The following is a 15,930-nucleotide window of genomic DNA, read 5'->3' as shown; positions in this document are numbered from 1 at the left end:
CTCTCATACTCTCTCTCACTCTCTCTCTCTCAAATAAATAAATAAAATCTTTTAAAAAAAATGTAAAAACCTTTCTTAACTCTCAGGCCATACAAAATCTGGCCATAGGAGGGCTGTAGTTGCTGGTCCTCGGTTTAGAGCAAAATGGACCCTTATTGCCTGGGTTTATAATCCTGGCTTTGATATCTACTAGCTGTGAACAAGTCACTTAACCTCTGTGCCTCAGTTTTCACAACTGTACAGTAGAAACGTTACCAAACCCACCTGATAGTGGTGGTGTTGTTATGAGGGCTTAATGTCTTGATTTATAGGAAGAGCTTAGAGACACTGAGAACGCTGCCTGAAACATAGTAAGCACAAGAGAAGTGTTTGCTGTTCTTTGTGAGTTTCTCATCTGCTTCCCCCATTAACCCATCAGCCCCCAAACAGCAGAAACCTTGTCTTCCTTATTCACAAGGCATGGAACTATGCTTGGCTCAATAAATACCTATTAAGGAAATGTGCCCAGACAGGCAGGCCCGTAAGGAAGGTGGAAGGGGGAATTCAGTGAAGGAGGCAGAAAAAAACAACCAACCAGGCTGGAGACAAAGCATCTGCTCAGCAGGAGTGCTGCCCATACGGACGGGCACTCTTACCTGCTCTAGCATGCGGGTCCTTGACATCCGAGCCCCCCAGAGAGCTTGAAGTCTGCAAGGACTGGGAGACTTGAAAGGACAGCAGGAAAGATGGAGAACAAGCAAAGAATGGCTGAGGGACACACGAGAGACTGCCTGATTCCCTTCTTACCCTTCCCACCCTTTCTGAGTCCCCCCAACCAAATGATGAGCAGAGCCCGAGGTAGGCCAGGTTTGCCTTTATTTCTTTCAGTTATGCTTGCGGCTGGAGTGGGGCCGAGGAAAGAGCCCGTGGCCTGGGCTCCCTGGAGACCAGGGCTGATGATACCAGCTGCCATAGGTGAGGTACCAGGCAAAGGTGCCCACCGCGGCACCCACCACCTTGTGGGTGTACTGATGGAAATAGATGACGGTACAGAGCAGCAAGAAGTTCCAGAGGCCCAGCAGCAGCACGTTGAGCAGGAAGACCAGGCGGAGGGGGGCCCCGGCTGGCAGCCCGTGGGCCAGATACTTGGCGAACACTGCGGCTTCCTCGGCCATGAGCAGGCAGCAGAAGGTGAGCAGGAAGGTGTGGGAGGAGACGGTGTAGCCCCGCCACTGGTGGCCAGCTGCCAGGCAGCTGCGGCGGTCAGGAAGCTCGTGCAGCAGCAGGCCTTGGGGCAGAGGCTCGAAGCAGGAGCCGGTCAGGTCCTCGATGAGCAGGAAGGCCCGGCCGGCCCCCCGCCACACGGCTGCCCCCACCACCAGCCGGCTCAGGTGCCGGGCGGTCACGGCCACACGCCGCGTAGCCAGGAACACCACCAGCAGCACGAAGCCCCCCAGGAAGGTGCATGTCCAGCCCCATGCCGAATTCACAAACTTTCTGTGGGCACAGAAGAAGGGAGGCTAGCTACTGAGACCCGCCTGTGCCCCATCTTCCACCCCATCTGTGTTCCCATCCCTGCTCTGTCCCCTGCCCTACATATCCTCACTGGTTCCCTTTCCTCCCCCTTCCTCCCCAGCCACTTAAACCTTGCTGTCTCCTTAGAGGCCCATTCAGCCTTCGAGAGCCATAGTTCCTCTTCAGCCCTGCTCCTGATTTCCCCTGGACCCCAGGACTCTGTTCCCCTCCCCCTCCTCCCAGTTTCTCCTCAACCTCTTAGCCTATTTTTAGCGTCCAGACTGGCAGCACGACAGAAACCTGGAGGAGGGAGCTCGGATCCCAGAGTGCAGGGAGCCAGCGCCCACAGCCTCCAGTGGACTCACATGTTGAAGAAGTTGCCGTGGCTGGCGAAAATAGTCCGAGGGTTGACATGGAACTGCAGAAGGGGCCCAAAGATGACCACTGCTGCCAACCAGGCATGGTAGAGGCGCCGTAAGCAGGGGCTGCCCAGGAGGCGGGCGGCCTGTTCACTTCCAAAGTACAGCAAGGCAGAGGCCACCCAGAGCAGCACCCTGACCAGGCAGCCCAGCAGTGCCTGGATTCGGGCCCCGGCCCCCAGCCCTGCCCCCACCACCGGCCCCCGCTCCATGTTCCCTCCCCTCCCCACTACCCGCTTGCTCTGCTGGGTAGCTGAGGAGGGGCTGATGGGGCCCCCCCCGGACAAGGACGGGCAGTGACAGGTGTGGCAGACACAGGGCAGAGCCCTGGTGGCAGCTGGCAGGCGGGGGAGAGGGGCGGGGGGCAGTAGGGGCCAGGGCAGAGGGCTGCCACGTCAGCAGGGTCCTAGCTTTGGTTGTGTGTCCTGACAGTGGCCTATGTCCTTTCCTTTTCGTCCTGTGTCCCCAGCTCCAACCATATTCTAGTTCATGTTGGAGGCCCAGGCCTGCGGTTCAGTGTTTTGTCCACAGCCTGCCTGGGCCTGCCCGTCTGTCTGGTCAACCAGTCACCCCCACCCCACCCCAACCTGACCATGTTTGCTCCGCAGGGAAATCAGGGGTCACAGAGATTCAAACTAACCAAACCTTGGAAACCATTTAAAAAAAAATCTGTGTCTGCCTCATCATCAGTGTGATCCAACCCCTCTCCTAAATTCTGAGCACAAGAGCCCACCACTGCAGGATGCGCAAGATGACTGTGCATGGCGCCATGTCCAAGTTAGGCTGTGGGGAGCACACCAACAGGGGTATCCACTTGGGTGCACCATGACCGTAGGGCTTGACCCAGCCCCAGCCCCTGTCTGGTGTGAGGGACTCTGAGTGGCTCGTCTGGCCCTATGTAAACCATGGTGGTTATGCAATGCACAAGACATCAGATCTAAGATGGGACCATTCTTTGGTATGGTTATCATGACGGCCAAGAGATGAAATTCATGTGTCCTGGGGCGCCTGGGTGGCTCAGTTGGTTAAGTGTCTGCTCAGATCATGATCCCAGGGTCCTGGGATCGAGTCTCACATCGGGCTCCCTGCTCAGTGGGGATTCACTTGTAAATGTTGGATTGGGGATTTTTGTGTAAATTTTCTCAAATAAATGCTAGCAGAAACCAGAAAAAAAAAAGTGCCTCTGCCACTCCCCCTTCCTATGCGTACACTCGCTCTGTCAAATAAATAAAATCTTAAAAAAAAAAAAAAAAGAAATTCAAGTGTCCTGTGGAAGGTGTATTGTATGAGAGATGGTGGTGGCCCAGGCTGGATTTTTCAGGACCCCAAAGATTAGGCTCACGGCCACGTGATGCGGGTGGGGGTGGGGGTGACCCGACAAGGAAAATCCCCAGCTTGGAGCCCATCAAAACCTGAGCTTGTGTCCTCCAACCAGTTGCCCTGGGTCCCAAGTCTCACACTGGCCTCCCAGCCTGACCCCTGGGGCTGGAGCCACAAGGCGGAGAGCAACCTACCCAAGGGATGTCCCTGTTATTCAATAACTGTTCTGAGATCCTTTTTTGTCATCCTTCCTCATTCCTCAGAACTGGTGGTGGGATTTCAGAGTACAGTGGAGGCCCACGAAGTAGTGAAAGGAATGAGCAAGCAAGTACACCTGGGGTCTGAATTGTGTGACTTTGGGAAAATCAACTAATCCTCCTTGGTCCTCAGTGCCCACATCCATAAACCAATCAAGAGGGATTAATCAATCAGGTTCCTTCCAGATCCTAAAGCCCATACTTCAACATAGTTCCTGCTCACGGACCCTAACAGGAAGACCTATAGAACCCCTCACACATCTTTGACAAAAAAATTTTTTTAAAGATTTTATTCCTTTATTTGAGAGAAAGAGAGAGCATGAGTAGCAGGGAGGGGCAGAAGGAGAGGGAGAAGCAGATTCCCTGCTGAGCAGGCTGGATCCCAGGACCCCAGGATCATGACCTGAGCCAAAGGCAGACGCTCAACTGACTGAGCCATCCAGGCGCCCGACAAAAAATTTTTCATTGTAATTTTAAATAGTTGCACAGGACATAATTTCCAATGCATTCTCTCTCTCTCTTTCTTTTAAATATATCCAATGGAATCTAAATACTACAGTGATTATGTATCTTACCATTTTCCATTTTGAAAACGTGACAAGGGGCGCCTGGGTGGCTCAGTCGGTTAAGCGACTGCCTTCGGCTCAGGTCATGGTCCCAACGTCCTGGGATGGAGCCCCACATCGGGCTCCCTGCTCCGCAGGAAGCCTGCTTCTCCCTCTCCCACTCCCCCTGCTTGTGTTCCCTCTCTTGCTGTGTCCTTCTCTGTCAAATAAATAAATAAAATCTTTAAAAAAAAAAAAGTGACAAGATCTTAATAGTCAGAAAGTATATTTCCATTAGACTTCCCCCATACAAGTTATCCTAATGTTTTTATACCTGAACATTTTGTTGATCACACTTCTCTGCCAAAAAAATGTATATAATTTGAAACTTAATTTTTATTTTTTTATTACAAGATTATATTTTATTATTATATTATAAGATTTTATTTATTTGACAGAGAGAGACACAGCAAGAGAGGGAACACAAGCAGGGGGAGTATGGGAACGGGAGAAGCAGGCTTCCTGAGGAGCAGGGAGCAGGGAGCCCAATGTGGGGCTCGATCCCAGGATACTGGGATCATGACAGGAGCAGAAGGCAGACGCTTAACAACTGAGCCACCTAGGTGCCCCGAAACTTAATTTTTTTTTTTAACGATTTACCCATTTATCTTAGAGAGAGAGGGCAAGCACACAAGCAGGGGGAGGGGCAGAGGGAGAGTGAGAGTATCCCAAGAAGACTCCTGGGAGATCATGACCTGAGCCCAAACCAAGAGTTGGCTGCTTAATTGACTGAGCCACCCAGGTGACCCTGAAACTTAATTTTTAAGTATTTCCTGTGATCATAAGGCCCTAGAAGTTAAAACATTCTTCTTCCGGATAGAGTTCTCATAATAATTGTTAGTAGTACAAAATATATAATTAGTATAGCAAAGATTTCACACATTGTGATAATTAATAATAAACTCAAATTGTATTGGAAATGCAACTCTTAATGAGAAAAATGGATGGTACTTGGGGCCTTGATTAAAGGAGGCTTTGAGGGGCGCCTGGGTGACTCAGTCAGTTAGAGTTCTGCCTTCAGCTCAGGTCCTGATCTCAGGGACCTGGGATGGAGCCCCGCATTGGGCTCCCTGCTCAGCGGGGAGTCTGCTTCTCCGTCTGCCATTCCCTCTGCTTGTGCGTGCTCTCTCTCTCTCCCCCTGACAAATAAGTAAATAAAAATCTTAAAAAATATATAAAAGAGGCTTTGAGGATGTTAACAATTTTAATGTGCTTCTAATTTTGGCACCCTGGAGGTAATACAGGTTCTGGGTGAGGTGGGTGGCATGTCTGGGTTGAAGTGGCAGAAGGGGAACAAGGCGGGCTGGTGGGCAGGGAGACTGGCATGATGGTTTCACATGAGGCAGAGCAGAGGAAAGAGAACACGTGTAGGCTGGGCAGCTGGGCAATCTATTTTTTTAAAACTAACTGTTTTGCGGTGAAAGAGGTATCCCTTTTACCCCTTGCTGTGTCTTTGAGAACCCCTGGAGGTGTGCATCCTGGTTTGAAAATTGCATTAGGGATAATGAAATGTCATGGGGACGGAGCGATCAGAGCCCATGTGAAGCCCGACCAACTCCCCTACTGACCACACCATGGCTTTGCTCTGGGGCATGTCGCCTGACCTGGGCACGCTGCTATTTCCTCACCTGTACAAAGTGTGGCTGGGAGGGTGGATGAGGTCCTGGGTATGAAGCACCCAGATGGGGCCCCGCATGAGCGCCCACCAGGTTCTCTCCAGCTCTGGGCTGCTTCTTCTCAAAGACCGGACCCGCGCCAAGGCCATCCCCAGAACAAAGCTGATGTGGGTGTTCCAGGCTCTAATCTAAACTGCGCTTACTTCCTGCTATCTTGATTTCTACTCGCTGCAAGTTTCTAAGTTCAGTGAGGGAGTTGTCTGTTGCAGAGCTCAGTTAACAAATGATTTTGGTCTTTCTCTTCATCTTGGAGGCATCAAAGGGGGATTTTTCCCCACAGAGAAGCTATCTGAAGGCTTTGTCAAAACTATTTTCTTGAAGGGAGAGGATGAAAGACCTCAGATAGGAAAAAGAGACAGAGACAGACACTGAGCCAGGTTCCCACAGAATTTATTGAGGGAGCCAAAGCCAGTGAGAGGACGAAGGAGTCCTACTTCAACATCTCTCCTTGAAGCTGCTGGCCTCCAGCATGAAGGAACAGTCTGGGAGGGAGGGCCTGCCCTGTGTGGGGCCACATGGAGCCTCTCACACCACAGCCTGTCCCACCCCAAAGACCCAGACAGAGAGGGAGAAAACATAATTCCCACCCCAGGAGGGTGCTGAGGACATGCCTTACTCATCCCACCTTCCCCGAAAAGGCCAGAGCTCTAGCCTTCAGGACCTCTGGAAGAATGGCCAGGACGCCTAGCCTTCTGATTGGCCAGTCTAGTCCTCAACACACAGGCCAGGGCAATGGGCCCGGCTGACAGCTCAGTTCAGACCTGACATCTACTCTAGGAGCTAACACTTACATTCACACATGGTTAAAAACACTCAAGAGAGTTCTCCTGCTGACAAAGGGCCACACCTCAGACAACAGCAGTCCTCTGGACTCTGGCCAGAGATAGAGAACCAAGCCAACTGGGTGTAAGCACATGAGAAGACCACTCTGCCCCTTGGGGACGATCTTCCAGGGCTCAGCGAGGGCCCAAAAGCCTGGGCTTGTGTGTCTTCCTGTCCAATGCCAGGGACTCCCCAGAGGTCTCCCAGAAGGGAGAAAGGCAGGAAGAGGCAGAGAGCTTGTCGGAGGCTCACCCGTGGACGGGGCTGGAGATCAGATCTACTGGGGTGAGGAAAAGGCTGTAGAGGGGTGGGGCACTGCTGCAGGGGCGCGGGGGGGTTCCTCAGACTCTGGCAGGTCGTCCTGGAAGTACTCAGCCTGGCGGTACTGCCACAGACGCAGGTTGCCATCCCACTGCGGCGCAAAAGGGGGCAAGCAGTCAGGGGTGCTGCCCTGCCTGGGTCAAAGTCCCAGACGCGCGCTGGTTCCCCTGCCCCACCCCTTGCAACCTCACCGAACTGCTGACGATCTTTTCCTCAAAAGGATGCCAGCTGACGTCACGCACACAGGCCTTGTGGTTGGTCAGCTTCTTCACGATGTGGCCGCTGAGGAGGTCGTACACTGTCCAGGGACGGCCAGAGTGGAGAAGGGGCAGCCAGGACACCTTCTAAGCACCCCTCATGGTTCCTGAGCTGCACTGCTTATTGCCTCTCAGGCCACCTCCCCGCTTTTGCAGGGGAGCAACCACACCAGAGGATGCTGTCATTCCTCAGTTTCTGTTCCCTTTTCCCCTACCTCGGGTTGAGTGTGCGGTCTAGCAGAGCTTGGGTATCCCCGCCTGGCCCTTAGCTAAATGTCACAGGGCCTACAGTTAAGAATAAATGTGGTTTTAAAGCTCTTTACGGCAGTTTTCTAAGAAACCCACAAGACATGGAAGGCCCCGCCAAAGTGAACAACGAATGGGCTGTCTGCTTAGAGGTCTGAACCTGCTCTTCCTCATCTGGACGGGGGCGCATCTTTCTCTCTTTCCGAGCGGGGCTCCATCCGGTGCCTCCCTAGCTATGGCACTGGCTTAAGCTCTTTATAGCTGGAGGTGTGTTTCTGTGTCTCTGTACACACTTCTTGCTTTAGCAGCCGCACGTCCTTTACTCTGAGCTGCGGTCTTTTTGTCCCTGCCCCACCACCTTTCATCTGCCAGCTCCTTCTTTCCTTGACTGGCTACAAAACAGAGCTGTGTGTATTTCTGGCAATCTATTATATTTACTGACTAGAATTCTATGTTCCCTTTCTTAATTTAAAATGCCGATGAATACAAGGTTTTCTCTTTCTCTGCTGAAGCCTAACCTGCTCCACGCTAAATTAAATTTCACTCTTGGTCACCATTGGGATTTTTAAGGCGGTCACCGGTGGTTACAGGTGAAATGCCAGAGACACATTGTTGCCCCTCCCAGGCCCCTGTTCTGATACGATCCTTACCGACCACTTTGCCAGTAGAGCAGCCGCTGTAGATGAACTGCTGGCCAGTGCTATGGGTGGGGGAGAATCGGCAGCGGATGAGGGTGTGCAGCACCCCGTGGCCCCGGTAGGTCATCAAGGAGCTGTCCCCTGGGAGCTTCAGTTTCCGCCAGGCTGGGAGGGATGCACAAAGAGCCCTAGATTAGGGAGCCTGGATTCTCCTGTACCATTAGTCCTGAGCAAAGATTGATGCTCACCGATGGCCACCTTTTCAATCCCCAATGGGTGGCTCTTTCTCCACCTAATAGTCACCAAAACGGCTCTGCTGGTTGTGAAGATACTGAAATACTTTTGTCTTAGTTGGTTCTGAGTGATCCCCAGCCCCCAGCCCTGGGAACCCCCGACTCTCCCCACCGTTTGACAAACACAGAGTTAATGCCTGGTGAGGGGGCGTTGGGGGGAGGGCCCCAGGCTACAGTCACATCCACTGTGCCCATGCCAGGCCTTACCAGGGGTCAGATATCTGAACTGCCACCCTTGACTCTTTACTCTCCGGATCTTGGATTCTCCCTTCTCCGCTCACCTTTTTTGGGCACCTGCTGCCAGCGGTAGTCCCAGTTTTGCTGTGTGGCAGCCTGCCGTGAGGCCTCCATGCCTTCCCGACTAGAAAAGCGTCGGATGTCCCAGAGCTTGATGGTCTGGTCTTTGGAGTTGGAGATGAGATAGCGGGCATCACCCTGTGAATCCCCAGATGGGTAACAAGGTGTCAGAGCTTGTGAACACTGGTGTCTGTCCCTCTAGGTCTGCTTCTCCAGGTGAGGGGTAAGAATGCCAGTCCTCTGACTTACCTTGCCTCTTCGCAAGCTCGCCACAGGTTTTTCTACCACAGAACCCACCCCCTGGCTAGGTTTCCCCTTCTTTGCCCAGGGCACTGGCTGGGCCTCCAATTCTATCCTGGATTAATTGTCTTTCCTTCTACAGAAAGCCTTGCCCTGATCCATGAGGACTGATGAATACAGAAGGATCTCATGTTTCTTGGCTTAAGCCCTTTCCCTAAACTCCAGCTCTTGCAAACCTGAACTAATAAGGAGCTTGGGAAGTTCCCACGCTCAGCCCCCTTGACTGCTCCTGGACAACTGTAACCTGGCTGTGCAGGTCTGCTTCCCTGCCCACCTTGCTGTCAATGAAGGTAATGCCATCCTGGTGTCCAGCCAGTGCACCCACAGGCTTGGGGTCGTCCTCTCGCATGGTGCGTCGATCCCACACTTTGCAGATGGCATCATCACCCCCAGAGAACAGGATCTGGGAGCTTATGTCAGCAAAGGCCACTGCGTTCACATCATCCTCATGGGATTCAATCTAGGGAAGCAGGAAGCCAGAATACCTAGGACCTCTCTCTCTCTCTCGGTCTTCTAATAGGCCACGGACCAGGAGGCAGAGGCTCTGAGTCTCAGGAGCAAATACCTGAAGGGTACGCCGGTTCTGTTCTCGATCAAAGACATAGAGACAGCCATCATTGGCCCTGAAAGGGAAGGCATAAAGAGGGTCCTGGAGCCAGAACTGAGAGGACCAATGCTACGTATGCTCTGGAGAGTCCCTGTTGCAAAGTCCCGCTGAGGGGCAAGCCCTGGTCTCTTTTTACACAGGATGTGGGAGAAAAGTTAGGTATGTTTGTAAGGAGATTTGAGACCTTCCCTCTCATGCTGGGGAAACGGTGAGCAAGAGGTGAAGCAGTTTGTAAACGCTGACCTTGGAAAAAGGCTGGTTGTTCTCCATAGCTGCCTGGATAGCAGTGTCCAGTACAGTCTCTGTGAGATCAGAGCTAGTCTCCGGGAGAACTCCTAGCTCACTGACTGAGGGCTACATCCCCTACTGTACTCACCCTCCTAGCACTTCTCGTCCATCTGAGGAGACAGCAATGGAAAAGACTGCAAAGCGACGCTCGTCTGGCCTGAAAAGAGCAAAGAAGGAGCTGGATTAAGTGGACCTCCCTCAGCCTCCGTTAATCTACACAGAATCGGATGAGGGTTGTAAGGCGTACTTCTGAGGGGAAAAAGAAGTCCTGCCAACACATCCCAGAATGTGAGTCACCTCCATGAGAACCCCGAAATAATCCTGCAACCATCTATTTTACCCTGGTCCTCTGGCTGACAAAGATGGGTGCCTTCCCTCCCAGGAATCCACACAGAGACACTTGCAACCAGTGTACTTTTCCCTCTAAGCAGGAGTTCCAGTTCAAGAGGTTTGCTCCTGGAGAGGCTTCCTTGAGAAGTTTCTGATGAGTCTGCCCAAAGAGGGAAGCCAGTACCTTAGATCCAGGGCAGTGTGAGTGTCTCCCTCCCCGTAGATGTTGCAGATATGAACTAAGAGAGGCAAGAGAAACAAGATATCTTTCAGGGCTGGGGGAAGGAGGGTGGAAGTGAAGCTAGGCAAGAAACGGAACAAAGGGCAAGGGTGTCAGACCCTGGGAGTGATCTTCCCGGGAGAAGGCGTGGAGTCCTGGCACAGAGGACATGGGCATTTGGAGGCTTCAGGTTCTGGGCTGGAGAGCCAGTGGAAGTCTGGGGTATACTCACTGTAATCAGACCAGCTGGAGTATAGGAAGTGGTTGCCATCAGGGGTGAAGGCCACATCCAGGACGCTCCAACCCACGTCCCGGGCCTTGATGCTCTTGAATTTATGAAAGCGGCCATACCGGCAGTCATACAGTCGGATCGTCTGGTCTGGGTAAGTGGGGATCAGGCAGAATTAGGGAACCCTCTCCTTGCATCCTCTCTAGATCTGACCTCGCTTCCTCTGTACGTAGAATCTTCCCTTGATCATAGGAAACGTATTCTGGCTAAGCATCCCTAGCCCAGGGTCTGAGTTCCCTGGGTCTGAGGCTTTCTAGCCTCCGTCAGGGGTATGTTCCTTGTTCTGGGGCACTTTGTAGGACCAGGGTCTGGTACCTTGGCAAGCAGACATGAAGATCTGACCATCTTTGCTGTAGATGCCGCAGAAAGCCTTCTGAGAGTAGGTATCAGTGAAGCCCAGATCGTTGGGCAAGAAGCTGGGAAAGCAGAGGGAAAGTGAAGGTAAAGGGAGCAGAGGATGAGGAACGTCCCGGTTAGCAGAATCCTAACAGAGCTGGGTGTGAGTACAAGGATGGACTTCCCTTTTGGCTTGGGATACGATCCCTTCTCTTTCATTCATTCAATCGTCCTCTCAATTTCTACACTTTTCCAGTTTGTTTCCTCTCAAGCTTCGACCCCATTCAACCTAACTTTAATATCCCTGAGGATCCTCTTAACACCTGTCCCTTCAACATTTAAGGGATAAGACCTATCTGGCCCTTAGAGTCTCTCCACCAGGCCCCATACTCACTGAGACATCATTCGAGACCGTTCTCCAAGGGAGAAGCTTCCCCGGTGGCAGAGGCCCCGTTCTCTCTAAAGGAAGGGATTGGGGAATATTGCTAGCAGAAACGGACAGCCACTTCAGCCGCACCAAGCCCCCTCCTCCAAAGATATTGCTCTTGCTACAGAAACGGACACCGCACACACTCATAAGTCCCACCAAACGCCGATGCGGCTGGCTAAGCACGCTCCAGCTCCAGCACTTGAGGCTTCCTTGGAAGGTTTACTTTCCTCTCCTTTGGGGCAGGGAGAGCTTCTGGCTACCTCAAGAGGCCTGCTGCCAGGCTGGTTGGAGGTGGAGAGGCTTACCTGGTGCAGCATCAGAGGAAAGCTGTGGTCCTGGGCTGCCCGCCTGAGCCCCAACCGCCCTGTGGCCAATTCCACTTGGGTCTTGATCTCATTGCATTCCAGCTCCCGGGTGTCAGGGGTTGCATCCACTGTAAGTACCAAGGAGAAGTTCCACCCTAGGTCTTTCAGCCCCAGAACTGTGCTCCCGGCCAGCTACGCAGCTGAATAGACTGGGGCTGCAGAGACTCCCTCATTCCCTGAGTTATCTCACCTTCTTTCAACTTCACCTACTGTTCTTGCAAAAAATAGAAAAAGGGTTTTTTAATGAAAGTCTTCCAATGTTAGGGTCTCAGTCTGCCTTTCCTCTTACCGGGTGGGTTGTATCGGTCCCCAAGACGACCATCCCAGGCACTGTCATGCTCTTCCTCCGAGTCCGAGAGGGCCTGGATGAGTTGTAAATTTGCTGCACCTCCGCCCTGCACCAACCTCACTTGGCCTCTGTGGAGAGATGCCCATGATAAAAGGGAGGATCCCTTCCCCAAGCCAACCAAATTCAGAGTCAATGGCTATTCAGCTCTTCGACTACCTGCTCTTCAAACCCTCATAATGTCCCCATTTTGAAGTATGAGGCTGACTAGACCTTGGCTGTTATTTTCAGTCTCCTATAAGACATGGTAGGAAATGAGTTTTCATGCTTATAGCAGATGTAGAGAACACCAACATTCCATCGAGGCTGACAGACCTACTCAGTTGACTTCCTAGAGGACTAAATATTCTGAGAGCACTTCCTTCTGAGCCTCTGCCTGAGGAGTCCAGCATAGAACACAGTATTCTAAAGGGATCCCCAGGCTTGTCTTCTCCCCAAGGAGTCACAGCTAAGAAACAGGGCCAAATGGCACACCTTTCCAGTCAATTATGGGTGGTGGTCACTTTCCTCAAAGCATTCTTTCCTCAAGAACAGGGTTAGAGTTAGGTTAGTTTAAACTTGTTTTTCAAGTAAATCCACATGGCTTCGTATCACATGTCAGTAACTTCTCCACAGTTCAACACCCATCTCCCCAGCTCTTCTCCTTACCCCTCACATCACGCCTTTTTCATCAGGGTAACGTTTTCATTTTTTTTTACTTACTTGGGAAATAGATTACACTTGTGTAGTCTTAGCTAGAGAGGCCCCCCTGAACAGTCCGTTCAAACACAAAAGCAAATTGTCTTCATGACCCTCCCTAATTAAGAACTGCTCTTATTGGGTATTGAGCTGAGCGCCATGAGTGTCCAGAACGGAAGCTCAAAAAGAACAGCTGGTCTGGGCTAATCCCATTCCCTATCCTCCGTAACCTCCCTGCCTGGAGTTGGGATCAAGGGACTGTGGTGGTCCCTGGTGGGGACACACTGGAGGGTAAGTTACCTGCGGAGGAGATAGGCCAGTACCTGGGCCAGATCCACATCTTCATCCTCCTCTTCTTCTTCCTCGCTCCGACGCAGGCTAGCCCCTCTTCGGGGCAAGCCCTCGGAGGGGTCTCCGGACCCAGTTCCTGCACTGCTGCTGTTCCGTGATCCCATCTTCTGGTCACAGCATCATTAGGTCCTGTGCAGGGACTCCTCCTGTCACCTCCTTGGGTTTGGTGAAAGCAAAACCTGCTCTAGAAACACCAGGGTCTCCCCAGATAGAGCGGTAGCTATCTCTTGGAGTGCGACCCTTCCTAGAGACTGAAATCCCTTCTCTGTAGCCTGTGACAACTCCCAAGGCTTCAGGAACACAAACCTTCCCCAATCCTGTGAAGCAAAAAAAAAATCAGAGTGAAGCTTAGGGCGCTACCCTAGTTCACCAATGAGAATCCTTTCAAGAGGAATTTCTCAGTTTTCTACCTCAAACTCACCTATCAAAGTCCCTGGAGGGGTGGGTGGGTGAATTCCCAGGTAACCTCTCTGGCCGACCAATCAAAACCCCTCGCGGAAGAAAGCGCCTCATTAGCTTATCTTATCTAGCCAATCAGAAGCCTTAGGGCTCTGCGACCCCCCGACGCCCCCCGTTACCGACCAATCAGAGCGCTCCTTTGCGGAAGCCGGCAGCAGCGACAACCAATGAAGTTAGAATTCGGCCTAACACCCCCTCCTTTCTCGCCTCACGCCCACGTGGTGTGCCGGGGGTGTGTACGCCAAGTGGGGGAGGCAGGGAGGAAGCCCAGAAGCCCCTCCCACTGAAGTCGGCGGTTACTACCCCGCGCGAGACCACCCACCAGCCAGGAGCGGTCGCAGGACCCGCAGCGGCGCGAGGCCTTGTTTACACCGACGGAGGCCGCAGCGCTGGCCAACCTCTCCTCCGTCACGCGCCTCCTTCGTCACGCATCTCCTGGCTTCCCGGCCGGAGGACTGCGGACGTCACGCGTTGCCTCTGACGGCCCCGCCCCCTTGGCCCGCTAACTGGACAGCTGAGCACAGTGATAGACAGGTGGGCGGGAGAAAGTGCGTGAGGGATGGGAGGGAAGGAGAAAGCGCGCGACCAAGGAGGGGCGTTCGCTCCCAGTTGGGAGGAGTAAGTGGGGAACCGGCTGTTTCCTGAATCAGAGACAACAAAACTACGCTTAATGCGTGAGGGGTGGGGCTTACAAAAGAAATTGGTGGTTCGCTACCTGGAGGTGTCTTTAGCGAAGGATGCAATTTCCTGTCGGCCCCTCAAGATCTTTTGGCTTCGCAATTTCCAGACGATCTCTAAGGGCCTCTCTTTCTCCTCCTCCCCCCGCCCCCCGGCTTCAGCCTTCCTTTATTTTGCTGGCTGCAGCTTCTGTCGGTCCTGCCCTAAGGGATGACCGGCGCCTTTGGGGTGTGTTCACGTCACAGATGGGGATCCAGTCCTCCACACCCTCCCTTCCGGGTTTAGCTTCCGGAAGCCTTGTTTTGTGGAGGCTGCCCTTTCTAGACCACTCCTTGGCTGCTTTGGCAACTTTTTAGATGACCCCTGGATTCCCTCTGCGGTCTTTGCAGACGCTCCCTAATACACGCAGGGTCTTTAGGGGCCTTTCCGGTTCCGTCTGTTGTCCTTAACTCCCCTCCGCTCTCCGGGATTTGCAGACCTTCCCTAGACCCTCGGTCTGTGGCGGGCCTCTTAGCTTCGGGCCACTTGTCCGGGGAGTGCACGAGTGCCGCCTCGTACCCCTCCTCCGGGTTTATGAGTAACCCGCTGAGTCCAAGGCCGGGTCTTGCCACGTCTCGGGATCCTCTCCTAGGCTAGAGGTCGAGTGACCTCGCCGCGCCGAGTGCAAAAGCCCTGGTGCAAAGGCACCTCGGCGCCTCCAGTCCACACTCTTAGAAGTGTTGCGAGCTCTCCCAGGGGCCCTCTAAGATCAGGGATGGGTGCGAGGGCGCATAGTTCCCCTGGGCCCTCCTGCCGCTCACCCTCCCTGGGAGGGCGAGGGTGTGGTCAGACCGGGGCGCTTCTTGGTCTCCAGATACCTAGAGCGGAGCTTATCGTCTCTGGTCAGTACAGCCGGCCTCATACGGGCGTGCGATCTGTGCAGGGCTCTGCGCTTAGACGGACCCAATGTTTGGTTTAATGTCCTGCTATCGCCGTATGAAATTCTTTTTTTTTTTTTAAAGATTTTATTTATTTGAGAGAGAGAGCACATGAGAGGGGGGAGGGTCAGAGGGAGAAGCAGACTCCCTGCTGAGCAGGGAGCCCGATGCGGGACCCGATCCCGGGACTCCAGGGTCATGACATGAGCCGAAGGCAGTCGCTTAACCAACTGAGCCACCCAGGCGCCCGCCGTATGAAATTCTTAATATTTGAACCAGCACCCCGCATTTTCATCTTGCTCTGGGCTCTACTAATTATGTAGTCGGTTCTGCTGGTCACCCACCTCTCATGGTCAGGTAACTTACTGTCAGTTTCCCTGTGACATTTATTGAGACCTTAGGATTCTGTGGTTTCTGGGTTATCCAGCCTGGAAAATCTGAAATCATTAAAACAAACAAACAAAATCTTTCCCTCCTGTTTGCCCTTTAAATACAGTTTTTCGAGTCTTATAGATTCTTTAATTAGTTGAAGTTGTTTTCACCGTCACCACCCAAAATCATATTTTCATTACTTCTTGCCTTTCCTAGTTGATCTGCTGGAAATATTTTTCTCCAATAGCATTTAGTTTTTAACCTACAAGTGGTTTTCAGTATTGTTATTGTTTCAAATACAAACTTCCAAACCTGGTTG

General features: G+C 52.6%; 2 protein-coding genes across 7 annotated transcripts; both read right to left on the bottom strand.

The window, feature by feature from the left end:
- Nucleotides 1-838: 838 nt before the first annotated feature.
- FITM1 (fat storage inducing transmembrane protein 1) lies at nt 839-4,203 on the bottom strand. The gene is made up of 2 exons (XM_025870295.2): nt 1,860-4,203; nt 839-1,476 (listed from the first exon to the last, which is right to left on the bottom strand). Exons 1-2 carry the CDS (start codon nt 2,123-2,125, stop codon nt 864-866), a joined length of 879 nt encoding a protein of 292 aa, XP_025726080.1. The 5' UTR covers nt 2,126-4,203; the 3' UTR covers nt 839-863.
- Nucleotides 4,204-6,145: 1,942 nt separating this feature from the next.
- On the bottom strand, nt 6,146-14,557 carry DCAF11 (DDB1 and CUL4 associated factor 11). 6 transcript variants are annotated; one of them, XM_025870293.2, is made up of 15 exons: nt 14,360-14,557; nt 13,135-13,341; nt 12,100-12,227; nt 11,751-11,878; nt 11,410-11,474; nt 10,995-11,095; nt 10,623-10,769; nt 10,355-10,409; nt 9,929-9,997; nt 9,511-9,568; nt 9,220-9,405; nt 8,630-8,783; nt 8,068-8,220; nt 7,106-7,212; nt 6,146-7,005 (listed from the first exon to the last, which is right to left on the bottom strand). In XM_025870293.2, the coding sequence occupies exons 2-15, from the start codon at nt 13,287-13,289 to the stop codon at nt 6,871-6,873; spliced, it is 1,641 nt and encodes a 546-aa protein (XP_025726078.1). In that variant the 5' UTR covers nt 13,290-13,341; nt 14,360-14,557; the 3' UTR covers nt 6,146-6,870. The 6 variants fall into 6 exon arrangements, with proteins under 6 accessions (XP_025726078.1, XP_025726076.1, XP_073751081.1 ...); XM_025870291.2 differs by having other exon boundaries at nt 13,135-13,502; nt 14,360-14,556; XM_073894980.1 differs by lacking the exon at nt 14,360-14,557 and adding an exon at nt 13,967-14,092 and having other exon boundaries at nt 13,135-13,502.
- Between the last annotated feature and the right edge of the window lie 1,373 nt (nt 14,558-15,930).

The sequence above is a fragment of the Callorhinus ursinus genome, unplaced genomic scaffold, assembly GCF_003265705.2.
Source record: "Callorhinus ursinus isolate GAN/ISIS: 27379988/994484 unplaced genomic scaffold, GSC_fseal_2.0 scaffold8, whole genome shotgun sequence".
In the NCBI taxonomy this organism is placed as follows: Eukaryota; Metazoa; Chordata; class Mammalia; order Carnivora; family Otariidae; genus Callorhinus; species Callorhinus ursinus.
The sequence above is the reverse complement of the archived record's forward strand: the minus strand, read 5'-3'. Positions and strand labels throughout refer to the sequence as shown.

Bases quoted from the DNA above. Each gene is read 5' to 3' on its own strand.
- FITM1 (XM_025870295.2), bottom strand. From the start codon at position 2,125: ATGGAGCGGGGGCCGGTGGTGGGGGCAGGGCTGGGGGCCGGGGCCCGA. The intron at 1,477-1,859 runs GTGAGTCCACTG...CTGTGCCCACAG, and splicing joins CACGGCAACTTCTTCAACAT to AAAGTTTGTGAATTCGGCAT.
- DCAF11 (XM_025870293.2), bottom strand. From the start codon at position 13,289: ATGGGATCACGGAACAGCAGCAGTGCAGGAACTGGGTCCGGAGACCCC. The intron at 9,569-9,928 runs GTGAGTACAGTA...CTTCCCTTTCAG, and splicing joins GGACGAGAAGTGCTAGGAGG to GGCCAATGATGGCTGTCTCT. The intron at 7,006-7,105 runs GTGAGGTTGCAA...TTTGCGCCGCAG, and splicing joins AAAAGATCGTCAGCAGTTCG to TGGGATGGCAACCTGCGTCT.